General features: G+C 42.9%; 4 protein-coding genes across 7 annotated transcripts; all 4 read left to right on the top strand.

Annotated features, from left to right (window-relative positions):
* Positions 1-15: 15 nt before the first annotated feature.
* Positions 16-2,974, top strand: LOC110979913 (uncharacterized). The gene is made up of 3 exons (XM_022236089.2): positions 16-529; positions 725-811; positions 1,445-2,974. Exons 1-3 carry the CDS (start codon positions 457-459, stop codon positions 1,726-1,728), a joined length of 444 nt encoding a protein of 147 aa, XP_022091781.2. The 5' UTR covers positions 16-456; the 3' UTR covers positions 1,729-2,974.
* A 1,767-nt stretch (positions 2,975-4,741) lies between these two features.
* Positions 4,742-7,992, top strand: LOC110980565 (uncharacterized). 3 transcript variants are annotated; one of them, XM_087148878.1, is made up of 4 exons: positions 4,742-5,275; positions 5,485-5,532; positions 5,679-5,795; positions 6,599-7,992. In XM_087148878.1, exons 3-4 carry the CDS (start codon positions 5,783-5,785, stop codon positions 7,336-7,338), a joined length of 753 nt encoding a protein of 250 aa, XP_087005004.1. In that variant the 5' UTR covers positions 4,742-5,275; positions 5,485-5,532; positions 5,679-5,782; the 3' UTR covers positions 7,339-7,992. The 3 variants fall into 3 exon arrangements, with proteins under 3 accessions (XP_087005004.1, XP_022093081.1, XP_022093073.1); XM_022237389.2 differs by lacking the exon at positions 5,485-5,532; XM_022237381.2 differs by lacking the exons at positions 4,742-5,275; positions 5,485-5,532; positions 5,679-5,795 and adding an exon at positions 5,848-6,200.
* An 881-nt stretch (positions 7,993-8,873) lies between these two features.
* On the top strand, positions 8,874-11,839 carry LOC147796095 (uncharacterized). The gene is made up of 3 exons (XM_087148880.1): positions 8,874-9,218; positions 9,960-10,022; positions 10,337-11,839. Exons 1-3 carry the CDS (start codon positions 9,131-9,133, stop codon positions 10,681-10,683), a joined length of 498 nt encoding a protein of 165 aa, XP_087005006.1. The 5' UTR covers positions 8,874-9,130; the 3' UTR covers positions 10,684-11,839.
* Positions 11,840-14,015: 2,176 nt separating this feature from the next.
* Positions 14,016-25,446, top strand: LOC110980888 (UDP-glucose 4-epimerase-like). Of its 2 annotated transcripts, none has more exons than XM_022237954.2 (9): positions 14,016-14,203; positions 17,128-17,366; positions 17,836-17,957; positions 18,239-18,352; positions 18,809-18,985; positions 19,641-19,821; positions 20,472-20,635; positions 21,193-21,307; positions 21,443-25,446. In XM_022237954.2, exons 2-9 carry the CDS (start codon positions 17,237-17,239, stop codon positions 21,493-21,495), a joined length of 1,056 nt encoding a protein of 351 aa, XP_022093646.2. In that variant the 5' UTR covers positions 14,016-14,203; positions 17,128-17,236; the 3' UTR covers positions 21,496-25,446. The 2 variants fall into 2 exon arrangements, with proteins under 2 accessions (XP_022093646.2, XP_022093638.2); XM_022237946.2 differs by having other exon boundaries at positions 14,017-14,209.
* The last annotated feature ends 106 nt before the right edge of the window (positions 25,447-25,552 follow it).

Consider the following 25,552-nt stretch of genomic DNA (forward strand, 5'->3'; position numbering starts at 1 on the left):
ACAGTTCGCTTTAATTAAATAACGCACGCGGAAGTACCTGCATGCACGACCTCACCAGGAAAACAAATCAACAGATGAGAAGTCCGGATGAGTCCAGATGAGAAGTTATTACCGGTACCGGTAGTTATCCTTTCTGTCACCAGATCCAACACGAGTCAAATATCGTAGCAGCGTAAGGGACTTATTTCATGATTCGAAGGGAAAGAAAAAGTTTTCTGGAACCTGAGCAGCATTGGGTTCAGAGCTTGCTCTCTAATAATATTAATTTCGTTGCAAATTCGTTCCTGACCAACCAAACGGCAGTTTCACACGTGAACCAACGTCTCCGTAGTGCGTCACTTTGCTGCACAGTTAAACGTCGTTCGTTGGTGTCGACGTTTCGTGGTGACGCATTAAAAAAGTTGGACTTCTGTTAAAAGCGACTTCAATTGGAACTGTAAAGGATCACTGAACAAAATGGCCTTAGCTTGTGGTCTTCGCTTGGTCATTCTGCTTCTCTTCATCGCTATTGTCAATTTGCCGACAACAGGTGAGTTGAATGTCGTCACAATGTTGTGCTATGTTATTATACGATCGCAAAATTTCCACGAGAGCCATTCTGTCGATTTAAAAGCGTGTTTCGACAATTCTTCGACTGTACATTCTGGGTAAAATGGACACATGTTTCAAATGCAGCACAGGAAATTCTCAGCATTGTTGTATATACATTTATTTTGCTACTCAGACGCTATAAGAATCAGAGTCCGCACGGGCTACAGAGGTACGCGCCGAACTTACACAAGAACAGTCTACACCAGTTCATCCAATCAAGGTAAGGAAGCCGGTACAATCTTTAGCAGGGAGATGTTTTTACTATACCCAGCAAGAAATGAGACTGAGGGGTACCCCCAACATGTCCAATCCCTATACACATTCCAGACTATTCTTACTTAACACATCCCCCCAAGATGTCTGAAAGGAATTCCCCAGATTCCTGCGAGACAATGACCAACACAAAGCAGGGGGGGGGGGTTATCTCCGTCTCATACCTTGCTGCATATGGTTTTTACAAGATGCACAGGTTAGCGGGCTCCAAGAATACTAACGATGTAGTTTATACTACTTATGACGGAAGGGGCCCGACGATCTCGTGCACACAGGAAAAATTACGCTTTAAAAATTGTTCAACAGAGCACTAAAAATTCCACTTAGATTAGAAACTAATATGGCAAAAACAATTTAATGGGATTTTCTGAAGAAAAACTGTACAACATTCAGTGAACAAACTTGAGACAAATTGATCATCGAAGTCGCACCCCTGTGCATTTTCAATGGCCCGCTCACACTTCTTGCCGCCAAGATCATTTGCGCGCATGCGTGCATAGTTATGAATGTTTAAGTGAAGAGGTCTGTTGTTCACCTGGACTTTTATCCTCTCGGTTTTCTTTTGAATCCTATCTGACAGGCCTTGAGGCGTGGAAGATAGCCCTCATTGTCTTCGTCAGCCTCCTTGGCATTGTAGTGCTTTATATCTGTGTCCGTTGCTGGCTGCTCTGTCGCGAGAGGCGGTCCGCTGAGATGGAAGTTCCGCGAGTGTCGATGAACCCAATCTACCGACCACATCCTCTGCAATTTCACAACGCGGATTCAGTGGACAAAGACGTGCTAACAGCGCCCCCACCGTCATACGAGGACACTCTCAAAGTCAATACGGGCGATGTTAACGGCATTAAGGTCGCTGACCAGTAGAATCATCCAAACCTACCGCGCTGAACATCTTAATTTTCGTTTGCTTAGATCTGCTGTGGGCAAGTGATTAGTTGGGGCAAGACCAATGAACTCGTTAGATATTGGCTTTTTAACGATGCAAAAAAAAAATAAAAATAAAATCTTATGGTCATTCGCATTTTGCCGCTGGCTCTAACTCATACGGCGCAAGATTACCTTGTTAATAGCATCTCGTACAGTTTCTGCCCCCCTGATCAATCATAATGCGCTTAAAAAACCTTAAGCAGTCTTCAGTTGAATGAATGTGAGCGCAAATTTATTATGTTTATTGCTGATGTTGTTAAAATCGCAATAATGTCGACCACTTTATTTTGTTTGTCTGGATATTATGAGAATGATACGCGATACTGGCGATTTATAACAGCGCGCCACCAAGAGGTTAACACAGAGAGACCATTTTTCAACCTTGCGGCCGACAAAAATCATGACCGAGATCGCTGCGACTTACATTTGAGGTCAGACGACACCTTGAGGACATACTTGATTGGTCGGAGAATTCTTTGCCTCACCAAAAAAAATTAAAAACAGGTTTAAAATCATCTTGAATGATTAACACCGATACTCAAAAACCACTTTCGAATCTTCAACCCAGACAAGCATTACATAGGAACGATTCAAGTTTCCTGCGCTACTACACGCAGCGCAAATGGCGAGTAGGGTTTTGGTGACTGTTTTCCCACAATGCACTGCGAACAAGGCCTCTCTGTGGCACTTAACTTGCGGTCATCGCTTGCTAACGTTAATTAAATAAATAAATAAATACATGCTGTACCGCATTTAGATAATGACTGATTATCTGAGAAACATAAACTGTGAGGGGAAGATGTGTACATAGTGTGAAACACATATGTTTACCCACTCAGTGAAAATAAGTCATAAGCCGCCACTTTTGAGCTTTTATTTGTACTGGAAAGAGCAAAATGAGTTTTTGTTTAGAGGTATCACTCAGTTTGGCATCCTGATGAAAGTGGATACTCCATGGTGACAAATGCTGTGGGTTCCTATTGGTTTACACTTTGCAAAATTATTCTAAAGGACTTTTTACTCCAAAATGGTTCTGGCGATTTAAGACTCGTTTTCATAGAGTGGGTCACATATTTTATACGCTTGTCTCCCATAGTATAATTTAATAAAGCGAAACTATAATGGTAGTATTTAGAGGAAGCATATTATTATTTAATGTTTTAATAAACGAGATCTTTGAACACTTGTGTATTATTCTGTGTGTTTTGTATACTTGTAGCGTTGTGACAACAAAATACGTACCGCACGACTCGACTTAAAGACTACACGCAATGCTTGAGCATGCTGCCACCGTATAACCAAAGATCGTATAGCGCCGCCTAGCGGCGCAAGATGGGGAACTTCACCATGAATACGCGTAAGGGTCCAGTCCACTAATTCAAGCCCCATTGAAAACAGTGTAAAATCAGCACCGTTCAGGGCCCAATAGCATGCACGCCAACATCCCTGAGATTTCTGAAACACAAATGAAATTCTTGTCTGGTCACTTATCTTTCAATTTCTTTTCAATTTTTTGTGGGTTAACCAATTACATTTTTAATTATTCCCACAAAACAAAATCACCCCCCAAAAAGTGATTTTTCCGAAGTCTGATTGCAGCCATTTTTCAAGTGGCAACCCTCAACTTTCTCGGGCACTTAGGGCCATTTTTCAACCGTAGTTTTCAGCCCTTCTGCTTTCATATGAAAGCTCAAAGACCCAGGGAGTTGATTCTGGCAACGATTTACACAATCTCACCATTTTGGGGGCCAAACAATCTCCTTTTTCAAAAGATACTGTGGGGGCACTTTTAATGCTGATGAGCTGGTCAGAAATTCTCACTTGAATTAGTGGTCTGCACACGTAAAACGTTGTTATCACATGGGCGCCATTCTAGTTGGACTACGACTGCGCAGTGCATGTTAATGCGCAGGTGCAGGCGCCGCGACAGGCACGCACACAATGAACGTTCACACTCGACTGGCGCCAATGGTGATAACACCTTTATGGCCGAATTACCCATCTTGCGCCGCTACGCGTATAACTGCGCTACTTTCTACTTGTCAGAAAATTTAAAAGCAAAACAAAACAAAACGAAGAAGCAAACCAAACAAAAGACATGATTACCTTTTTGCCTGACGAATAATGGCTTGTCCTTCTCTTTCCACATTTTTATCAACTGTCGCTGAAGGACTGTTCATAAATGGAAAAAAGTGGGTTGGTGCGGCTTATGAGCCTCGAGCTGGACCAACAGAGGGCGCAATTTTCTTAGCAACAGAGGCTCCTTCGGTCCGAACTGAACTTCGCTGGTTCACGACCGACAATGAAATGCACGCGTACCGTCGCGTCGCTACCACCCAAATGAACACTCCCGACCAGTATGGCTCTTTTCAACCGATGAGGGTGAGCTTCTGCTCGAGGCAGATAACCCAACGTGCATACTATGTTCCATCCTAGGTTTAGACACTTTGAGTAAATTATATAGCTATCCAGCTCGTTTGAAGACAGCCTGTTAAATTAAGCCATTCATTTTTTTCTCAACTTGATTTTGCAAACTATACTGAGGTTCAAGAGTTAAACTCTTTTCGTTCTCTGACAGGATAAATTATATGGAGGTGTTTATTTTGTGGTTATAATGATGTGAACGTGTATAATTTTTTTTAATAATCTGTAAGTTTTTTATTCAAATGATACAGCGTTCAATAAAGTATTGAACGATGTTATGTTATTGAAGTGCACTGATGCTTATATCACAGCCGAACGTCAAAGGACTGTGGACAAGTTTATTAACGGGTGGCATAGACGCTTCAGAAGCCGGAAGGGAAATTTATTAAGGTGCTTTAGATATTTCCCACAGAAAATTACCCCTCCCCTAGTGTCATGGCACAGAGAGGTCCCTAGCTTGGATTCAGTCACGTACGTAATCACTGCTGTCCAGCCGTGTTGGGGGACCAAACAACAAGGCTAAAGCATGACTAACAGACAAACCTGTGCTCGTGACTGTATCGCCTAGCCTGGTGAACCAATCTATACCGTGAAGCAAATACGCGTCATAATAACTGTGAAGTTTGCAAAAAAGTTTGGATTCCATGCTACAAATCCCAGTTTCCAAGACTGTCAAATATATCAAAAGAAAGGGCCGTGGAACTTTTTGTCCGCGACAGTGTTTAAAGAGTAAACGACGTCTAAAGGGGAAAACCTATTGAAATACATAATGTCGCCATGGTCATCCGATCGAAGGGATACTTGGTTTGAAGGGACGCCTTATTTCTAAAAGTGTTCCTCGGTTGAGATGAGGAAATTCATTGCTTCCTGAACTCTGGATTGTCTTCAATGGATTCTGAATTGGAACTATAGGAGACGAACAGGCCACTTTTTGAAGCCCTGAAATCAACACGACGAGGGAAGAACCATCGCGAGACATCTCAGCTATATCAACCCTCTCCCTTCCACACAGTTTCGCACGATTCCATTAGGAAGGTCTGCGCTCAGGTTAAGTTCAGGGGTAAGTAATTCACCCATCTTCTTAAAACTCAGGTTAATTAAAGTCCACACATCAGCTTTAAAGGGCACGGAAGCGAACCACTGAAACAGGCACAATTGGTGTTGACTGGAGTTTAGGCGTGCGAAGACTAACTTGCATTTTTGTCTCTCAGATGGGTAAACTAACTTCTAACTTCTCTGAGATATGTTCTGATCGATACATTTGAATAGATTGGTGGTGACGTGCTTGAAGGTCTTCGTGATAACACCGTCGGGAAAGTAAGTTTTAATGATTTCGATGCAAATATGCTCTTCACACGGGGGGGTCTCTTGCAAACGCAAATGATTCTCAAATACTGTAATAAGAAATATTGGAATCTTCTGAGACCTCCATACCGTGACTCCTTTTTCTTTTGTTTCGGCAGCAACTTAAGAAGTTACACCGAGACCAACGACTGGGTGCAGACCAGGCGAATTCGGGAAAGGACGTTGTTTTGGCAACCGATGGCTTGGTCGCTCAACTGAAAAAATGCCGTGGCATAGTATGTACAAAAGTCTTGAAGTTAGAGATACAAGTCCGCTCTGTGTGCCGGCTCTTCGACACACATAGTTATCTGGGAAGAGACAGACATGATCGATGTACGGACAAGGTTGTACGCATGTGTGATGTCTAATTTTGAAATGACGCATCGCCCTGAGCCACATGACCAGATATGACGTCATGGCGGGGCCAGCCTGTTATCCTACGCTTGTTATTCCCACAGCATTATTCATCCGCTCGGGCACCAGACAGGGCACACTTTTTTTAATCATTGAAATAAATTTATACACACTATTTTGGCTTAAGTTACCCAGTTGTGATACCTCCTATTATAACGTCGATCCCCGAACAAGGATTTTTTTCTGAGCTGTCGATGTATTAGGTAACTGTACAGAAATGACGAATGGTAGGTACTAATTTAGTCTTTCAAGTTACACATTCGGAGAAGTTAATCCTAGAAGTTGATATTCCTTGGTGTGTAAAATTTAGCTGATTTGTGAATTGGTTGGGGAGCCCGTTCTATCGCTAGAAGTCTAAGGTAAAAGTATTGATGATATTTGATATCGAGAGATATTGACAAATGGGAAGAGCTACCAACATAGGGTTGGGTGGCTCAGTTGGTAGAGCACTGGTACGGTATTCCAGAGGCCGCAGGTTCGAATCCCGCTACAGTCAATTTCTCTGTTTATCTTTATAATCATTCATAAGCACCTAGTCATATGATTTGTTTCATGATTGATATTTCTGATCGTAAATTGAGTTCACTGATGATCTGATGATATTTCTAACGCTGTTTCTCCACAGATTTATCCGAGTTTATTCCTTGGATTCTTGCCATCTTCTTCGTTCTGTTCCTGATCGCTTGCTGCTCGTGGCTTTACAGATGCATCCAGAAATGTGACGATCAGTGCCCGGGAATTCTGCCGGCGCGGAGCCCTTACAACCCAAACTCTCCTATGACACCGTTCCGGAACACTCGGCACACGCGTAATTGGGAGGCCACCAGGAGGTTGACCTGCCAGCGCGCCACCAACGACAACAGCGAGCCATCCGGGAGCCAGTGTATCCTATCATCGTCCTCGGTAGTTCATTACCACGGGCAGAAGGTGCCCCCGTACGTGTCTTTCGCTGACAGGCCGCCGCCGCCGTCGTACGAGGAAGCTTGTAGCTCGACAGCGGCCTTAAGCAGTTCGACGACCGCCTTAAACATGGAGAGCCCTGAACAGTCTGTGGCTATCATCGATACCACCAGTGCGAACGAGACCGAGGCCACGCCGGCAGCGACAGTATCGGACAGCGTCGAAGTAATGGATTGCAACACGGCAGCAGTATCGACTCCCACCAATACTGGTCGCGGCGACCGACCACAAGACCACGGGGCCAGTGAGTCAGTAGTCATTGACAACCCTCAGGATGAGCCACTAATAAATGACGATGACGACGATGACGATGAGTTCTATGATGTTGTCATCGATGCCACACCACATGTCCAAGCAACAAGTGAGGAAATGACGAGGAGGGGAAGCACGGATGTTTTCCTCTAGCCTTCGAATGAACGATTTGAGGCAATGAGGCATAAACAACATTTTCAGTGACTGACGGTCATTGTCAAAGAGAACGGGGAAATAATTATGCCTGCATGTTATTTATAGACTTGTAGGAATAACGCATAGCTAAATCAGACCCCCAAAGAAAAGAACCTCACAAAGCTGTGGGTTACATCGTGTAACTTTCTACCAACATATTCCTGAAAGCTGTACACTGGTCTTGGCACTGATGTCTTTATTTGTATTTTCCAATGCCAATCAGCATGGGAACATTTACGCAGAGTTTTTTCCTCGAGTAATTCAAGCGGCGACCTGATACGAATGCCCAACAACATGTTACTGTACGGGCAGGGAAAATTCTCTTCTGACCAATTGGAGCGGGCGACAGACCTTTCAACTCTTTGTCCAATCAGAAGCTTCGTTTCTTCAACAAGTAATGCAATCACCGCGTGCCAATTTCTCTCTGTACATTGTTTCAGTGACAATGATGGAGGTACATCTGACGTATAGTATACCCTAGAAACTGAATCTGAGAAAACCTGAACCCCCTAACATCACTTGCAAGAACGATCGTGAGAAGAATCTGTGTCCTAATATCGGAAATATTATTATCGTAAATCCATTAAACCATCCTTGTGTTTAAAATTTAAACCAGTTTAAAACTCGAGCCGTGTGTCAATACACAACGAGGAAAAATAAACATCCCACGTTTGATAATGCAAACACAAGATAAACTTGACCAAGTCTGTGGGATCGACATCGACAGGGAAACATATCTCTCGCCAATCCTTCGACAAACCTTGAAAGTTGTTTCAAATTTGAGGCACAGGAGCTTCAAATCTGAAACCTGCCCAATCATCAGGTGCAGATTGGGCTTACTCTATTTCAGTTTTGCGTCGGTGACTAAACGGAAATGTATTGCAGCGGTGTATTTCCTGCGTGATAAGGCATGGATAGAAATAGGTCTTTGAAGTCGTGTCATAAACTCGCCCAGTCGGTTGTGCAGTTTATTTTGGCGCGACGTGGTATCCATTTGAAAATAAAATGGTAACAAAATTATCTGACGTTTGAGGAAAGTTTTCAGGTATTTTATATACCGGTATAGCAAGCTTTGTGCTCAAAGATTTGATTTTGCTGTGACGTCACCGTCATCGCCATACATCTCGGCAGAGATTTTCAGTCGCAAACATGAACTATCGCAATACCCTGCAAGTCTATTGCGCATGCGCATAAGATTCCGCGCTTAATGATATGACAACCGACAGAAAATACAGTGGGTTTGTCAGTGTGTCTTTGCAAAGGCAAGCTCCGGTAATAGAATTTACAAAGATTGTCAAAGAAGACTAGGATAATTTGAATTAGTGCTTAACTTTTAAGCCGCAAATACATGTAAAATGTAAGGACACGAAGTGAGGGATATCGCAGGCTTGCACAGAGAGCCGTTGTCGTTTACCACGCATGAGCAAGCACTTCAGTTTGATTGTCAGGCGTAGTTTGTTGTCCCTCCTAAAAAAAGGTCATCCGAACAAGTTGTGTAAGCGAACCACCCGGAAACAAGGCAGCTACATAACTATGGCCTTTAGTAGGGCCTATGCAAAGGCCATTTCTGCAAAGTCACTGGTGTCACTGTCTGTCGTGTGTTGCCGCGCACAGTCAGCTTATCTGCAAGAAGGTCGCGCCTATGTACGTTTCCGTAACAAAGACCTTCATGACAATGCGAAAGTGAAGCTGGGTTGAGCACAGAGCGAGGCAAGAGTAGTTGGAAGAATAAGGCTCGAGAACTTCAGCCATGGAGTCGGTAACTCTGAAGAGGGGGATCCTGTTGGTTCTCGTGCTGTGTATTTGTCTGCTAATGCACTTTCCAACGGCAGATGCACGTAAGTTTCATGCTTCAGTCTCTTCCTGGTGAACGGGAGAAATGGCGCGGTGCCGATGAAACCAGCCCCGCAAGTTTGAAGCATAAGCTAGGCCGCTGTTAGAGAGAGATCCATACACCGACAACATTAATTTTTGCATTAAAATGTTAAAACATAAAGAACTGAGTGAATCAAGAATAAATTGTCCAGGATAAGATATTTTTTCCTGGGCTGAGTAACCCTTTTTTATACATTGAAGCATGTATGTTAAGATCTGCCAAAGGAGTATCCGTGTTTTTGACCCGTACAATTAGATGTTTCCATGCTTCATTAAAAGAACCCATTTCATTTTGTGTGTGTGAGTTAAAATCCATTTTGAAGCTCAAGGGTTGTCAGTGGGCGTCTTGTTAAAATGAGATTGGAGGATTTTCAAACAAACACTTGAATGGTTACGCCAGTGGTATGCTTAAGAGATTGAAAAAATTACAGCACTCAGCCGGACTGTTGTTCAGGAAAATGAGGTCCACCGCTTCTCTTGAGTTATTTTTGGCATTTCCTCTCTCAGGTCAGCCTTTGCTCTTTTTTACGCAATTCAAAATACATGTAGGCTATGTTAAAAAAAACCATGCTTTGAAATGATGTCGTATATGAAAATAGCAGATAATGAATCGATACCCATACGAAATGGGAATTTAGGATGGGTACAAAATCAGTTTTGCCGATCCATTTTTAAGCTAAGCACAATCCTTTCTTTCCCCATAGGTAGACGTAGATCCCCGCATAGGTCCACAAACAACAACTCGGGACGTCCCGCGGCATCACCAGGTATGACGAACAGTTTTGAAAGACGTCTATAATTCTTTTTGGCGCAAAGTCATGCTCTTGACTCATACGTCATGATGTACCGAGTTCAGTTAGAAACTTATTTGCCCATCCCCTCGGAAGTGAAGGGGGATATAGTCTTGCATCAAGTCTGTTCTCGCGGATCATACAATTCAACATAGTTATGTGAAACAATATTGTAGTACTTTCAAACTTGACTTTAATTGGCTGTTTGCTGATCACCCTCATTCCAGAGCTTTTGTAGCTTTAGATGTTCTGTTCATCTTCGGTTTGAAATCCCATTTATCTGTTTAAAGGGTTCACACACTACTTCGTGATAGTCATTAGCGTACTGGGCGGCATCTTGGTTCTCCTGTGCGCCTTTATCAACAGTCTGCGCTGCCTGCAGTACTTGCTGAGCCGGCGCAACGAGAAACACACCGTACGACGGAGAACCAGGAGCGTAGAGAGAAACCAGCGGGAGGGGAACCCTGGAGACGATATCGACCAATCGCAGCTGTACCCGCCGCCAACCTATGCCGAGATCGTCGGGGAGGCAATAGCGCCCCCACCGGCCTACTCCTCCTTACACGTAGGGGATGCTGGCTGGGAAAGTCTGCCCCCAACGAGCGATGCCGCACACACAGAGGAGCACCCCGTCTAGTTATTTCAATCAAAAATCTGCGCCGCATTTGTAATCGGTGTACACAGACATCACTTTTGAATATCAACACCAACAAGAAAGAATGCATCGTATGATGTAAAGCTTAGCGACTACGGAGACAATGTGCCTTTTTTTCAATATAACGCTTACTCAATGCAATGCACTTATAAAAAATATTTTTTTATTTTTACAGAGAAGAATCTAAGGTACTTTTCAAATACATGTACATGTATATAGTAAATTTTATAGAACGTGCTTTGTCGGTGCAAATTGCTCCCAAAGTGACGCTCTTCAAGACATTGACTTTTCGTTGTTAAAAGGGTACTGTTGAGTGGACCAAAACATGGTCCGTTGGCTTGTTCTTTGTAGCTTTTCTGGGGTTGCTAGAAATATTTCCGAAGTAGGAATCGCGCAACAGTTAAAATCTTGTTTATCTCGATAACGTGTTGCCATTAACTTGTGAAAATCTATACTGTAATTCGACAACCAGAATTAGAAGCCATTACTGCGGTGGTGCACTGCTCCTGGACAGGTGGTGCACGCGCGTTCCACGCCTCTTTGATTAATAGGATGTTGTGATTTGCTAAATGCACGCTCACCTCAAGCTGAAACATGTGCGTGTGAGTGCGGTGCCACCGCAGTTATGACGTCGAATCAGATTAGCCCATATGTAGTTACGGTGTACAACTCTAAAACGTGTACAAAGTTCTGTGAATTCACAGATTGTAATGTAAGTAATGAGGGTGGTTTGGATGGGGTGGGTGCCGTGGTTGATTCTTGGGCTGGAGTGGAAATTCGGGGTGTAATGAATAATTCATTCGCTTATAACCACCCCCAAAAACACAGTGGGCTGCCCAGCGGGAGGATTTTTTTAGGGAATTGAAAGCGGCACATCTTCAGAAAGGGGCTATTACCTTCCGGGGGTTGGGTAATGAGGATTCATTTACTAATAAAAAACAGTGGAACAAATCATTTTAGAAAAAAATTCCATTTCGCCTCCATGGTCCCCAAACTTGCATGGATACGACTACCTGAACGACCGTTTGCTGTGCGAACGTCCATATCGGGGAGTGATATGAAAGAATAGGTGAAGAAAATGTAATTTTGTGTTAATGTTCTTGTGATTTTGTATGATATTAAAGATAACGATTTCTTACGTTGACTCCTTCAAAGGGTTGTGTATCATGTCATTGTAGTCCATGCTAGTGGGACGACGAACAAGTAATGTTTCTTCCCCGCCAGGGAAAATTCAAATGTCAGTTTGGTTGTTCACTTGGTTTTGTCAATGGAATTATTGGGTGCGTTCGATTAACTTCCCTGAATACACCAGTGTTACACCAAGGGAAGCCTCGAAATGAGGCTTATCGAAGGCATGCTGGGAAAAAGGTCAAGTCCCTGCCACGTTCGTTCTTTGATGTCCATGCTCGAACGGTCCATCAGTGATGTCATCACACTCGGGCAGCCTCCAGAGACCCGCTCGCCAGTGGGGTAGTGGTGGCTGACACCATGCACCAGGCCCTGGGGCAGGCATAAAGATCACGTGATGGCTAAACCAACGCTCTCGTGTAAGTTTGACCTACACGTGTAACCTAATCGAACGCACCCATAGTGTTCCAAATGACATGACATGACATTACATTACATTTACTTCCTCCTCATGGCAAAATACGCAGGTACTAACAACGTATGAGATAAATAGGCCAATAGAGGTGGCAAAAACCATATTATAAAATGCAAAGCTTGTGTCAGGCATGCCATTACAAGAAACAAACAAGAGAATACAAAAGACACAACAAAATACAAACAGAGAAAACATTACATATACAAAATGAGCATCAAATAAAAATAGTGATAAATGAAAGTGCTACGGGAAGGGGTTACACTTAATCACACATCAAACTAGGACCCTGGAGAATAGGACGCATGAAATCTATTGCATAAGATACAATATAAGTTTCTGCTTAAAAGCTTTATAAGACCTTAAACATCGGAGAGAAATCGGTAAGCTCTTCCATAGTTTAGGACTGGAATATTTGACAGTGTTTCGAAAAGTGGATTTTCTATGTTGAGGTACATGGGAAGTGTAGGCCAGTGGACGCGCGAGTATTATAGCATATGTACCCGTAAACGTATCTGAGTTGGCACTCGGAAATAAATTGTTCAAAAACTTGTGCATAAATAATTCTTGTTGATATTTATTCAAATTTATGACGCTTAAGTACTTTAGTTCACGTAAGAGCAGTTGACTGTGAGCATTATAGGGAGATGCATGCAAATGCAAATGCTACATGGGATGGGGTTGTTTTCTCAGGCTGGGCACTGGAGCGTCCGTCTAGTGACCATGGCAATATGCCAATGTACTGATGACGTAAATCTTTGTTTGCAGGTGCACCTTATTATGGAGGGGGGCCCGTGGTCTACTGAACACCTCAGGAAAGCCACACACCGTAAACAAAACTCCAAATGCAATGCCAGCCGTTGTCAGCGGACAGAGAGCATGACGAATGACGCCTCCGCCGCTTTTCACTTCGCCCGTTCACCACCTCGCCCATCTCTGCTATTTCGCCCACGCGAACGCACAGCTGTGCTCTGTCAACACGGGCGATTCACAATAGTGCGCCTCCAAGAGTTAGATTTCCCGTTTAGAGCATGGTTATTCACGAAAAAAAATTCTTAATGGTCATTTTTATCGTAATTTCTGTCTCACTCCGGCCTATTTTTTCCAGTTCATTTTGAATCATATAAAAAATAACGTCTAAATAACCGCTAATTCAACGATCTAAACGATAAATTTACAAACGAAATTGAATAAATAAATCGGTAAAATGATGCAACTTTGGTTTGTACACAAAAAATCCTGCTTTTGGTGATTTATACACGTACGTAGGTATAACAAGCGAACAATCAAACCTTTCTAAAAAAAATATCAAACCTTTCTAAAAAAGTATTCAGTGAATAAATTCTTCATTCTTAATTCAGTGAATAAATTCTTTATTCACAGATCACTGAACTTTATCTTCCTTCGATGACCTCACAACAGCGCCCTCGGATGTCCAGGAAAGCGTGGATAATGTTTAAAAAGTGCAATTTTTTTCAATGCGTTTGACAGAATAGGAAAGAAACTAATTTTCATTCATTGTAGAAGAGTATACTGTTGAAGAAAAAATGTATCTAAGAAAAGTTCATTGCAACTACACTTTAACAAATCTTTGGAATCGATTAATCAGGAGCGTAGTGCAAAGTTGTGGGCGCTCGTAGTTAGCAGAGCGTACGTGTCAATGGAGGCCTCCATTGATGGGATCAATTTGCTATCTGATGCAGTTAGGGTGCCAGTCTACTCGATTCAGCGCCGTGGCTAGGCAAGGGCCGGGCGCGCGTGAAGTTTGACGGTAGACCTACACATTACCATTCATGCATGTACACGTGGACAGTGCATAATGCCAGTTGTGGTTTGGCCGAGGGTCACGTCAGTTGAGAACTTGAGTCGTTTGTTGGTGAATTTTGTGAGTTACATCTTGCTGTAAGTGTAAGTCAAAGATCCGGTGTATTATTTGAACTTTATTGAAATATGCCCGTGGACAGGTGGATAACTCAGTCTTACTCCTAGTTGTTTTTCATTTAGAATGTTGCTTGGGTTTTTCGATCGCCATTTTTGGGTGTAGGAAACCATGGAGGAATAAAACACACCTCCATGAACGTGAAGTAGGCTAGGCCTGATATGAGAAGGATTTTGACGTACTAACAATGCCTAATCTAACGTCAGTGAGCAATGTCATGAATGCGGGACTCTGGCCAAGCAACTCCTACTCCTTTTTTTGCTACTTCCGTGATGTGAATTATTAAACCAACATGACCAATAATATATCTGGTCCCCCCCAGAACTGTGGGGTCCGACGTCGGTCCCCACAGTTCTGGGGCCCTGGGGGTAGGCCTACACATAGTATGTGACCAAGAGATAAGAGTTGCATAGGCCTAAGCCTGTACGGATATCACTAGTTTCCCATAGTTTCAGTCATGTCAGTGGTTTACTACCCATCAGAACGTGATAACATTGTTAGAAAAAGCCCATTTATCAGTGGAAAAATGAACACATCACTTGAGAAAACACCAGTCTTATAGTTTTGTACACATATGCTATGGGGTTTGTGCTAACTGTGAAGCACAGGGTGTCAAGTGATGTCCGTGTGCTCTAGGCCTTATTGCTGATACTGCATGAGTTACTTTGCGCGATTGTAAAAAAGGCATCATGAGAAGGAAAACCGCTGAACGGAGCAAACATTGCCCCCTTTTCCTTCCCACAATGCCTTTCTACCATTGTGTCAAACCACCCACGTGGTATCAGCAATAAAGGCTTATGGCACTGTATGGAACTTTATCCCATTTTTTTTTGGAGTCAGAGGAATGGGTTTAGAAAATAAAATTATATGCCCAGTTTCTGTCACTTCTCCTTTTAACGCTTTGCCCATAACCATGTTGGAATTAACGTAAGGGCCATTTTGTCATGTTCCACAATTGGCACCCCGCCCATTTGCCACTTTTCCCACCCACTGCTAGAGGAGTTCTGGGCGAACCTTGGTAGTTCTTTTTTTTAGTACATCGTCCAATTATTGAATGCTGGAAAAACTCCTCAGCCTCTATTTGAACCCTGATTCATGACATGTACAGTTCAGCCTGCGAGTGGCTTATGGTACTGAGAGAAAACTCAACAGCCCTCTGTGAAAAATACACTTTGATATAAAAAAGCCACAAAAATGGCCGCCTACCTCATGAAAAAACAAAGATGAAAAACTGTTTGGTTACCAGGCTTCATCATTGTCATCAATTGTTAAGAGTTGAACAGTTCCACCTAAAAACAACACCCGCCTTGATGACCTTGATAGATACTAGGTTTGTGAACTGTTTACAGAGATTGGTGTGCACCGGTTCCCTTGGCACATTGGAATACATAGATTGGGAACTGGTGTGTGGCATGGATTCAGTGGTTTGTGGTTTGGAATGACCAAGATTTTATTTTGTTACACATACATCAGAGATCATAGAAATAGCCTAAAGTGGCTTTAGTCTTGGGAATTTTAATGGGATTTTGCAAGATAAACGTATGCAGTAGGAATAATCAAGGATTCTGCAAAACTTCCGTATTTAATTCACTAATTCACCTGGTACGTTAGGTTTCTGTGATGAACGTACATGTAATGCCACGTGGCCACAGATATTACGAGTACATAGGCACTTAGTAATGGTGTCTGACTGGTAAACACAGGGACAACAGGTGTCCAGGACAAAGCAGGAAACAGTTGTGTGTTCATCCCCTTTGACGGTGAACAGATGGTTTACACGTGGCCGTCACATTGTCCCAAACAGGGTACCGATGAATCCACATCATTGGTTTTTTGCAATTAAATTATAAAAACCAGTGCTGTCTGGGCTGTGTTGAATAATTGGGTTGAACTGTAATCAATGTCATTCTGTTATTGCTGACCGATTGCGAACGCTGCATGTTTAGAATGAAAACACTACCCCCTCTCCCGGTGTAAATTGTACAGTGGCCCATAAAATCTCCCTATATACTGTTGGTTGTTCAAATTGAATTGGTCATGACTGACGTAGACTACTTGCCATTTTTTTTCGAGCTGTCGCATTTAAGTTTGAGGTTCTTTTTTTTCCCCCCTAGAATCCATGCTGTTGTGTGCTTAAGAATTTTATTGATTAGACTACCAACGGAAGAGTGGCTTTCAAATTTTGAGCAAACATGTGACAAGTGTACTTTGTGAATCCATTTGCCTTCATATTATCGATGTCTGCCTCCACTATTGAGGAATTGTTTTGTTGGCCACGCATGCATCAAATAGATATTTTCTGGGAGAGCTTGGGGGAAGGGTGGATTCATCACTGTATCGACCATTCAAGGCCTGTCATGGTACATATACATGTATATGATGAGTCGACAGAAGTGATCTTTACCAGTTGGGTGGGGCGTCTGCATTGCTTTCATCCCGTTTTGACACATTGTTGGCCTTAGAGGCATTGTTGCTGAACCTGATAGCATAGAGGGTACAGATCAGATGATGTAGCATGTGTTGTTTCTCTGTTAAATCTGTGTTCCGTTGGATACAGATTTGGGCTTTTATTTTTTTTGAAGGGTGAAATTTGAAACATGCTTCTGGTTGTGGTGTTGACACCTCCAACGTTTGCAGCCTTTTCGTTGGGAAAAATTGTTTCCTCCCAGGAAACGGCCATGGCTGTTGCCGAGGAGAAAAAATGGAAAGTATGAAGTCTATGCTCCTGGCTCGAAGCTGCGTAGGTCATTTTGAGAAGGATGGCATCAAATTCTGTGATGACAGAACTTATCAGTGCCTTGTTCCAGGAGGTTTTTTTTGGGGGGGGGGTGTTTTTGTTCGAAAGTTTGCTTTACATCTTTTTTTTTCAATCTTCATTTCATTTCAGGGTATCTAAGTTGAGTTTCAGCCATTCCAGTGTTCAACCAGCAAAGTGCTGAGGGCAGTGTAGATCATACCAGTCATTGTAACAAAAGAAGACATAGTGAGGCAACAAGATGGCGGACGGCACCAGCTACGTGTTGGTAACAGGAGGAGCGGGCTACATCGGTAGCCACACCGTCTTAGAATTGTTGAAGGAAGGCTACAGCATCATCGTTTTGGATAATCTATCAAATGCTGCAAAAGGTAATCAGGTTATAATGATGGCTCTCTCTTTGAAATGCCTACCCTGGTGACTTTTCCCGAAATAGCTTCCTGTATAGCATTCCATTCCAATAGCATTTTTGTGAAGACACCTTAAAGGCTAAACCCACCCGAGAAGTCATGGCATCTTCGGTTAGCATTTCAGAAGATGGCTTCTTCAAATTTGCCGCATCCAGTCCCCCACTTTTGGACTCACGAAACTGCGGTTTTCACAAGTTTAGGGTAATAAAAGAAAATACATGGCATTCAGTGGCAAGCTTTGTGGACATGGGAACATGGTTTCATTGGCTAGCACACCAACTTTTTCTGCGAAAAATTCAAGACACAAACTCGGTGTTTTGGGAGTTGGTTATTTAGTATACCACAAGTGAGAAATGACATGATAAAAGGAGGAGACGCAAGAAGATGTTATGTTTCATTAACCACCGTTGACCTTTGGCTCCCGCGACAGGTGTAAACAGCATCCCGGAAAGCCTCAGCAGAGTCAGAAATATAGTGGGCGGGGAGATAAAGCTGGTGTTTTATGAGGTGGACATGCTCAACGTGGAGGAACTGAGGAACATTTTCAAGAAGGTGAGGGATCGTGATTCGCCGTTGGCCCTCGCCCGAAATTCTGTTCACCTTTGGCATTCACTACGGAGGGTGGTATTGTGCAATTGAATGTGTCCCTTGCCAGTAAAGTCACTAGGATCCTGAAGAAACGCTCATTTTAGCACAAATGTCGTAGAGAATGAAAATCAGCAGGAGTCGCGTCCGTTTCGACTTATGTTCGTCACCTTTATTTTTCACAGAGTAGATGTTCAGTTTATCTTCTCATGCTTTTTTAAAATTGGTCTTTTCTTTCCTTGTAACAGCACAAGATCCAATCTGTGATTCACTTAGCAGCCAAGAAGGCCGTGGGCGAATCCGTGGAGAAACCACTCTTATACTACAGTGTCAACGTCACTGGGACGTTGAACCTCCTCAACGTGAGTTTGGAGGCAGGGACATTTGCCTTCTAGGAGACAAAATCTCAGTCTTTGTTTTTGCTCAAATTCTAAACAGGTTATATTATTCATTCGGATTTTTTTTCTGTATTGGAAAGGCCTAATTTTTTTTTATCTTGTGAATGTTAGCCCCAGTGCTTGGAACTTAAATGTGACCCTTTTGTAGAAAGAATTTTCTTGTAAGGCTGTTGACCAAACTTCGTGGGGTCAATCTAACTGTGACCTCACTGACCTCACCCTTACTCTGACCCTAATCCCTCCAGTATTTGAAAGTTAGATTTGGTCCTTTTGCCGAAAGAATCGTGGAGGTTCTTTGAAAATCCTCAAGCAAGATGCTAGTTGTTGATTCTGTACTGGGTGAAAAAAACCCATTCAAACAAAAAATATCCACATGGAACCGGCGCACCAATCAGTTGATGTTTCCCCCTCGGCGCATAGGTCATGAAGGAGTTTAAGGTCAGGAACATGGCCTTCTCCAGCTCAGCCACGGTTTATGGCACCCCCCGGAAGCTGCCCATCGACGAGTTGGAGCCCACAGGCAACATCACCAACCCCTACGGCCGCTCCAAGTTCATCGTGGAGATGATCCTGAAAGATCTATACCAGTCGACAGAGGTGAGCGGGCTAGAGAAGTAGACGATGAGTTTGTGCCTTTTTGGCCGTACTTATCTGAATTTTTTTTCAAGTGGAGTGGATTAGAAGGAAATGGGTTTTTTAACCTGCGTGAATCCACTTTTGAAAAACAGGTTAGTCGGTGTTGTTGCGGGTTAGCTAGCTGAGATTCTCTGGTGGACGTGTTTACGATTGAGACGAGACAGGAAGGCACTGAACTAGCCTTTCATCACAGAGATTGCAGGAGTAGATGGGATTTTACTTTCTTTAGCCGCTGGGTCCCTCCTAGCAGTTTGATTGGCAAAAGTCAACAGGTGCCGTCCTTGATTCACTGAGTAGCAACAGTTCAAGAAATATTGCAAAGTATTCAGGTGTTATTCTGCAAGATTTTCTTGCGGAAAAAGAAACTTGGTCAGGGATTTGGCATAGACTCTGCAGCTCCTGCCCTATTTGGTATTTTTAAACTCATCTGCATCACTTATGTTTTGTTTTTTCTCCCTGAATCTATTTTGAACCAAATGAAAACAGTGAGGAACAAAGGATTGGGATCCAAAAATTTCCTTGTTAGAAGCAGCAGGTTGTATTAATAGTGCTCTGCTTAACGAGGTCCGACTGTACTCAAAGGCATGGTTTTTTGTTTTGTTTTTTGAATATCAAGGACTGGAATATTATCCTGCTGCGCTACTTCAACCCCATCGGGGCCCACGAATCAGGCCAGATCGGCGAAGATCCCAGTGGTCCGCCCAACAACCTGATGCCGTACGCCACGCAGGTCGCCGTGGGCAAGAGGGAGGAGTTGAAGGTGTTTGGGAATGACTACGACACGCCAGATGGCACAGGTACGGTCAGTCACAAGTGCTAGGGGTCAGAGGGGGCACTAGATGAAGGGTGGCCCCCTATATGAAGTCCAGGTACTGAACTGCCTCTGTACTCTGAGCCCCACACTCACGTGCGGTTAAAACAGTGGTCTGACGTTGACCAAATTCATTTTGCAATTTCTGTTCATTTTTTGTCCCATTGGAATCACTGATATATTTGCTACTTGACACATTGGTTGACACATTTTCCAACACTGGGAACATGATGGACATTTTTTGCTTCTTTAAGCTCCTATAAGATGTGTAAAAATGAACCGTTCAGCGAAAATATCCAATTGTCCTGTCTCGGTAATGAGTGGCAGTGAAAACGTGTCACACAGCAGCCAGTGCTTCCCTCGGCGTTAAGAAGGCAATGGTGTTTCCAACTGGGACAAAAAAAAAATGAACACATTTGGAAAATAAATGTGATCGACGTCTGACCACTCTTTATCACACGGAGGCAGTCCAGCACTGGGCCAAATATATGGGGCTAGACGCAGGGATTCAGGTCACGTTTGGGGAAAAGGGTTTCCTTGTTCGCGTTCAAATGCGACGTTGTCTGTCTTTTTATCCCTCTAAATTACTGGCTCTCTGTATTTGTCATGACCGTAGTCACTAAATTTCTCTCCCAGGTGTCCGTGATTACATCCACGTGGTAGACCTCGCTATCGGCCACGTGGCGGCAATCAAGAAGCTGGAGGAGAATTGCGGCTTCAAGGTCTACAACCTCGGAACCGGGACCGGCTACTCGGTGTTTGACATTATCAAAGGGCTGGAGAAGGCTGCAGGGAGGAAGGTTGGTTCCTCTGCATATGATTTTTGTATTCTTGTGTGCTGAGTGCAGCCGGTGAATAAGACCAGAAAAATACCTGCACAGTGCATAGCTGTTGGGTGTTACTGGTCGGTGATTGGCTTAGAGTTTACTCACCTAAATCGAAACTAATCCTAAGCGATCTAAACAGACTCGACGTCACCGAGTCTGATTCCCCCCCCCAACTCCACCTATAAAACCAACTCAACCCAACAGCCTGACTGGATTGCACCTGACCGGACTTGACCCCCGCTGACCTCATATGACCCCACCCGACTCCACCTGATCCAACTCGACCCCAACAGCGAGGCTGGCACCACTGGACCTAACCTCTATCCACCCAACCTGATTTGACATCACCCAACTCCGCCCAATCCAACTCGACCCCAACAACCCGGCCAACACCCCTCCAGATCTGAACTCGACCCAACCCAACCCAACCCAACCCAACCCAGTTTAGACCACTCACATTATTAAATGATATAATTTTCCCGGTCAGTTCGAGTGACCACCCCCACAATGATTTTTCTCACCGACAACAGATCAATTACAGTATCGTTGGCCGTCGGGAAGGTGATGTGGCATCTGTGTACGCAGATTCCAGCCTGGCCGAAAAAGAACTTGGATGGAAGGCCGTCAGAGGCCTGGACAAAATGTGTAAGTTGTCACTTATTGTCCAGAACTCCCAAGGGATTTGAGATTTGGGAAAGTGCCAAACATTTTATTTGTACATGTATTCCTTAGTAGCAGCTTATTTTGATGGTCGAGTTTCTTGGTGGTTTTCATGTGCAGGCGAGGACCACTGGCGTTGGCAGTCTCAGAATCCCAATGGCTATACATTGTGATGGCCCGCTGACCAACGGAAGTCTTGGTGCCAGACATTCTGCCATTTCATTCTGAGAGTGGACTGATAAGGTGCCGACAGATATTCCCAGAGTTTGTCTTCTTTTCATCTTGATGAGTTTTGTGAAAAGGTTTATTACATCTGTATTTTTTATTTATATAAATAATAATTTACCGCTATTGGGTCATTAGGGAGGCATTCCCGTAAGAACGTTCACAAAATTTTTCCAACTTTATTGCCCCATAATTCAATATTCCCTAATCTGATCTGAACCAAACTTTGTATGTTTTCATTTTAGGCCCTAAACTATCATCTCTCAAAATTTGGTCAGTAAATTCGGCCTCCTTCTGGTAGTTTGAAAATAAGGAGACACTGAAATGTGTCCCTCAAAGCCAATGTCTCCCTAATGCTGAAAAATTTACCACCAAATGTCTCCCAAATGACATATTTGTAAATATATGTGTGTGAATAGTTACTTATATAAAAAAGTAAATTGACTGATGCGATGCCGATGTTGGCATGCCACATTCTTCAAATTCTTCAACATTCCTATGTGGAATGATAATGTAAGCCGAGCGTTTCACCAGCTGAGTTCTGAGGTCTTGGCTCAAATGAGAAATTTTTTCCAACCTTTTTTTTTTTGTTGTTTCAGAACAGTGCACAACCAACCAGAAACTGAAATTTGGTACACAGACGTGAAATACGAGTTTGAATGGTATACAAATATCGGGTATTGAATTAGACAAAGTTAGATGGTTTTTTGGGTTTTTTTTTGGAGGGGGGATGAGCCAGATTTTCAGGCTGTTGTCAAGGCCACTGGAGGCCTACTTGAAGTCATCCAGTGGCTAGTCACAAGCATTTCAACTGTGACAAAGCTGCTCTTGTGTCGTGGCTCGCTCCCTTTTGACTTATTGACTTGTGTTGCAACTTTGGTTTTCATGATTAACCCCTTTACGGGGGATTATTTTGACCCCTGACTGCTGGGCTGTGGTATGCCCTGAATGGAGGGCTTTGTCCAGCAGCAGGCCCCATTGAACCAGCAGCTGCATGGTGAATAGACCGTGTGTGTGGTATGCACTAATGCTTACACAATGGTGCTGTAGTAGCAGTCCTCTGTAGCAGAGGGGTTAATTAACAACACTCAGGAACGCAAATCTTTCTGGAATTGAAGTTGGACACAAGACCGAGCTTTTTTATCCTTTGGTGGGTTGGAAATTTGATGTTGTGCATACCTGTAGTCCCTGTTTAATTTTTTTTTTCAGTTAGTGTCTGTCTGATTGTTAAATAAGAAAAGTGTGATCTAGGTGTTTTAGAAACAGTATTTAATCGTGTTATCAGTGTGCTACACGGGTGTCACCATATTTTCTTAGGGGGGGAGGACCTCCCAGCTGCGGATAAATCTAGCAGGAGGCACCCCCCCTTGAGACGCCAGTGATGTGTTAAATTGTAGTGTGTGATGAAATTTGTCTTCCGATTGTTCGATTCGGGTTTGACTTTTGCAGGCACTTGTTAACCAGAGCAGTGCCCAAGTTGGATCACTAGGCCGGGCTTGGTATTTTGGAAAGTCTGGTCAGATAATTTCTCTTCTCTAACTCCTTGTCACCCAAATCTGCTTCTGGGCTTGAACCCCGCAACACACCCTTATGCAGTGGAACTCGGCGGCCGTAAAGCCCCCTTGTCAGATAATGGCGATGGGACTTTACTTCTTAATCCTGCAAAATCCAGGATTGACCTTGCAAAAAAAATGTCAAAATTACGCACTAAAACACGGTGACAGTCATTTTTTGTTTCACGATGCACTGCTTGGGTTCCAAATTGCGATTTTAAATGTTTATAATTGGATGAATTCAAATTCAAGAAGCTCAACACCAAAGATTTCAGAGAGCATCAATTAAATCAAAAACGCCTCAGTGCTGATCATTCCTCTCGGGAAAAAAATCTCCCCCCCCCCAAAAAAAAAAAAATTATCAAAATTTTCCCAAATGCTGGGAACTCACATTTGAAACGATTATGCGGCTAATGCTGGCAATAGCCCACGTGCCTATGCAAGTCGTGGGTTGGTGGCTTTGGTCATGTCCCACGAACAACTGTATTACCATGGTCAGAGCCTGTTAAATCAGGTGTGGCCTTGTTTGGTTACATACACGCATGTTTTTAGCCAGGACATGTAAGCACAACCTGGCTGTGTGAACAGGTACGGCTTGACTCACCGCTGGCTGACGTTCAAGCACGCTTAATCCCCATTTTGTTTTGCACGCATAGCACAAAACAGAGAACGTAAAGAAATTTGCAGTTCGACAAATATTCCATAGACATATGGAGATTGTATATTCAAAGAGACTAGCCTTTTCTGATACCAGTAATGAACAGTGATACAGTATGATTTCACGAATGCCAGTTCAGATATGCCGGCGTGGCATACATAGTGTGGACCTCTACACAAAAGAAGTCCACATAATGTAGGGTGCGACGGCATAGTGTGGACTCGCACACGTCCACACAATGTTTCCCCCTTTGTGAAAAACAGTTTCAGAGGCATTTTGGGGTCAAGGTTATCCGTGGCAAAATGAAGAGGAACAGTCCAGGAAATCATCATCAAAAATCCAGCCCGCAGGAGTTATCCTAATTGGAGAAAAAGGAGCATTTTCCTCAAGTTACGTTAACCACCGGAGAGCCGAGGAATGTCCACACTTTGTATGTAAAACAGGTGTGAGTGTTTCAGCAATGTTATGCATGGATAAAAAGTACTTAACTTTGAGATTAGAAATGAATGTGTTTACTTGCATTATTTTCCACCTCCATCTGCCATTTTCACTCATGAATTTATAGATGCTTCGATTTGATGACAGTCAAGATGACCCGGTCATTTTGATAGTGAAGATGTAAGAGGGAGCTTACTCTGAACTTGTGCAATTATGGGAATTGTGTTCCGGACTAGGGCTGTGCCGAGCATGCGAATAATCAATCGATTATCAAATATTCACATATTTGAATATTTTTTCTGAATTTGAATATTTAAATGCCAAATTCATAAAAAGGATGGGGAGAATTTTCTTTTGTTTGAAATGAGAAAAGTTGCACTATGGAGGCTTGTTCCAAGCGGATTCAAATGAAAAGCAACAGAAATGTTACGATTCAAAAAGTAAATTACTCATTAAGAAAATTTAAAATGGAACAGAAACTTTCAACAGGGCAAGAAGTATTGTTCGTCTCTTAAATTTTGCTAAATCGTGGCTGGAGATACTCCTAGATGTGGGAAGCTATTATAGTGATTATAATGTGCAATAGTGTGTGTTATTGCAACTGTTTTTGTATAGGTTTGTTCCATCAACAATCTGCCGGTTGATATGACCGAATATTTGGATATTCAATCGAATTAAATGTCGAATATTCGAGTAGTAAATTATTCAAATTGACTCGGCCCTATTCCGGACAAATGTAAATTGATATGTATATGGTTATTGGGGTGCCCTTTTAGCTAGATTTTGTGACATTTTGGGGAAAGATTTTATTGGCAGATGAAGTAAGTTTTAGTGGTGGGATAACTCCTGTGATTCCATGTTGCTCAGTTCTTCTTTCTTAGATTTCTTTGTCAACACTTTGACCGAAGGAGTTCTTTCTGAAGCTTTAATTCGCCCAGGGGAAAGCAGGGCCAATTGCTGTGAACTTTCGTCGTGTTTTGGGATTTTTTTGTTGGTTTGATGGCTGTATTTTGACCATGTAGATTGCAGTCTCGCCTTTAACGGACAGGAACTCGATCATTTTGGTCAGTGACAATATTTTTTCAGATATTTAATGATGTTATCTGTGCCTATTCAATTCACACTTTTTTAATCTGTTTATTGCTGGTTTGCACTTCCCTTGACTTGAAACTAGCAAAATAATAATGTGATACATACAATCGAATGCTTCCTATAGAAAGACGAATAAAATAAATAAATTTTAATAATGATGATTGCCATGAACCTCGGATACTTCTGTACTGAACAAGAGATGTCTTACAGATCGGAGCATATTTACTCACTATCTAGAGATGTCAGGTTTGATCCTCAGCAGTT

This window comes from Acanthaster planci, linkage group LG18, assembly GCF_054643075.1.
Source record: "Acanthaster planci isolate LZ-2023a linkage group LG18, COTS_SCS, whole genome shotgun sequence".
Lineage (NCBI taxonomy): Eukaryota > Metazoa > Echinodermata > Asteroidea > Valvatida > Acanthasteridae > Acanthaster > Acanthaster planci.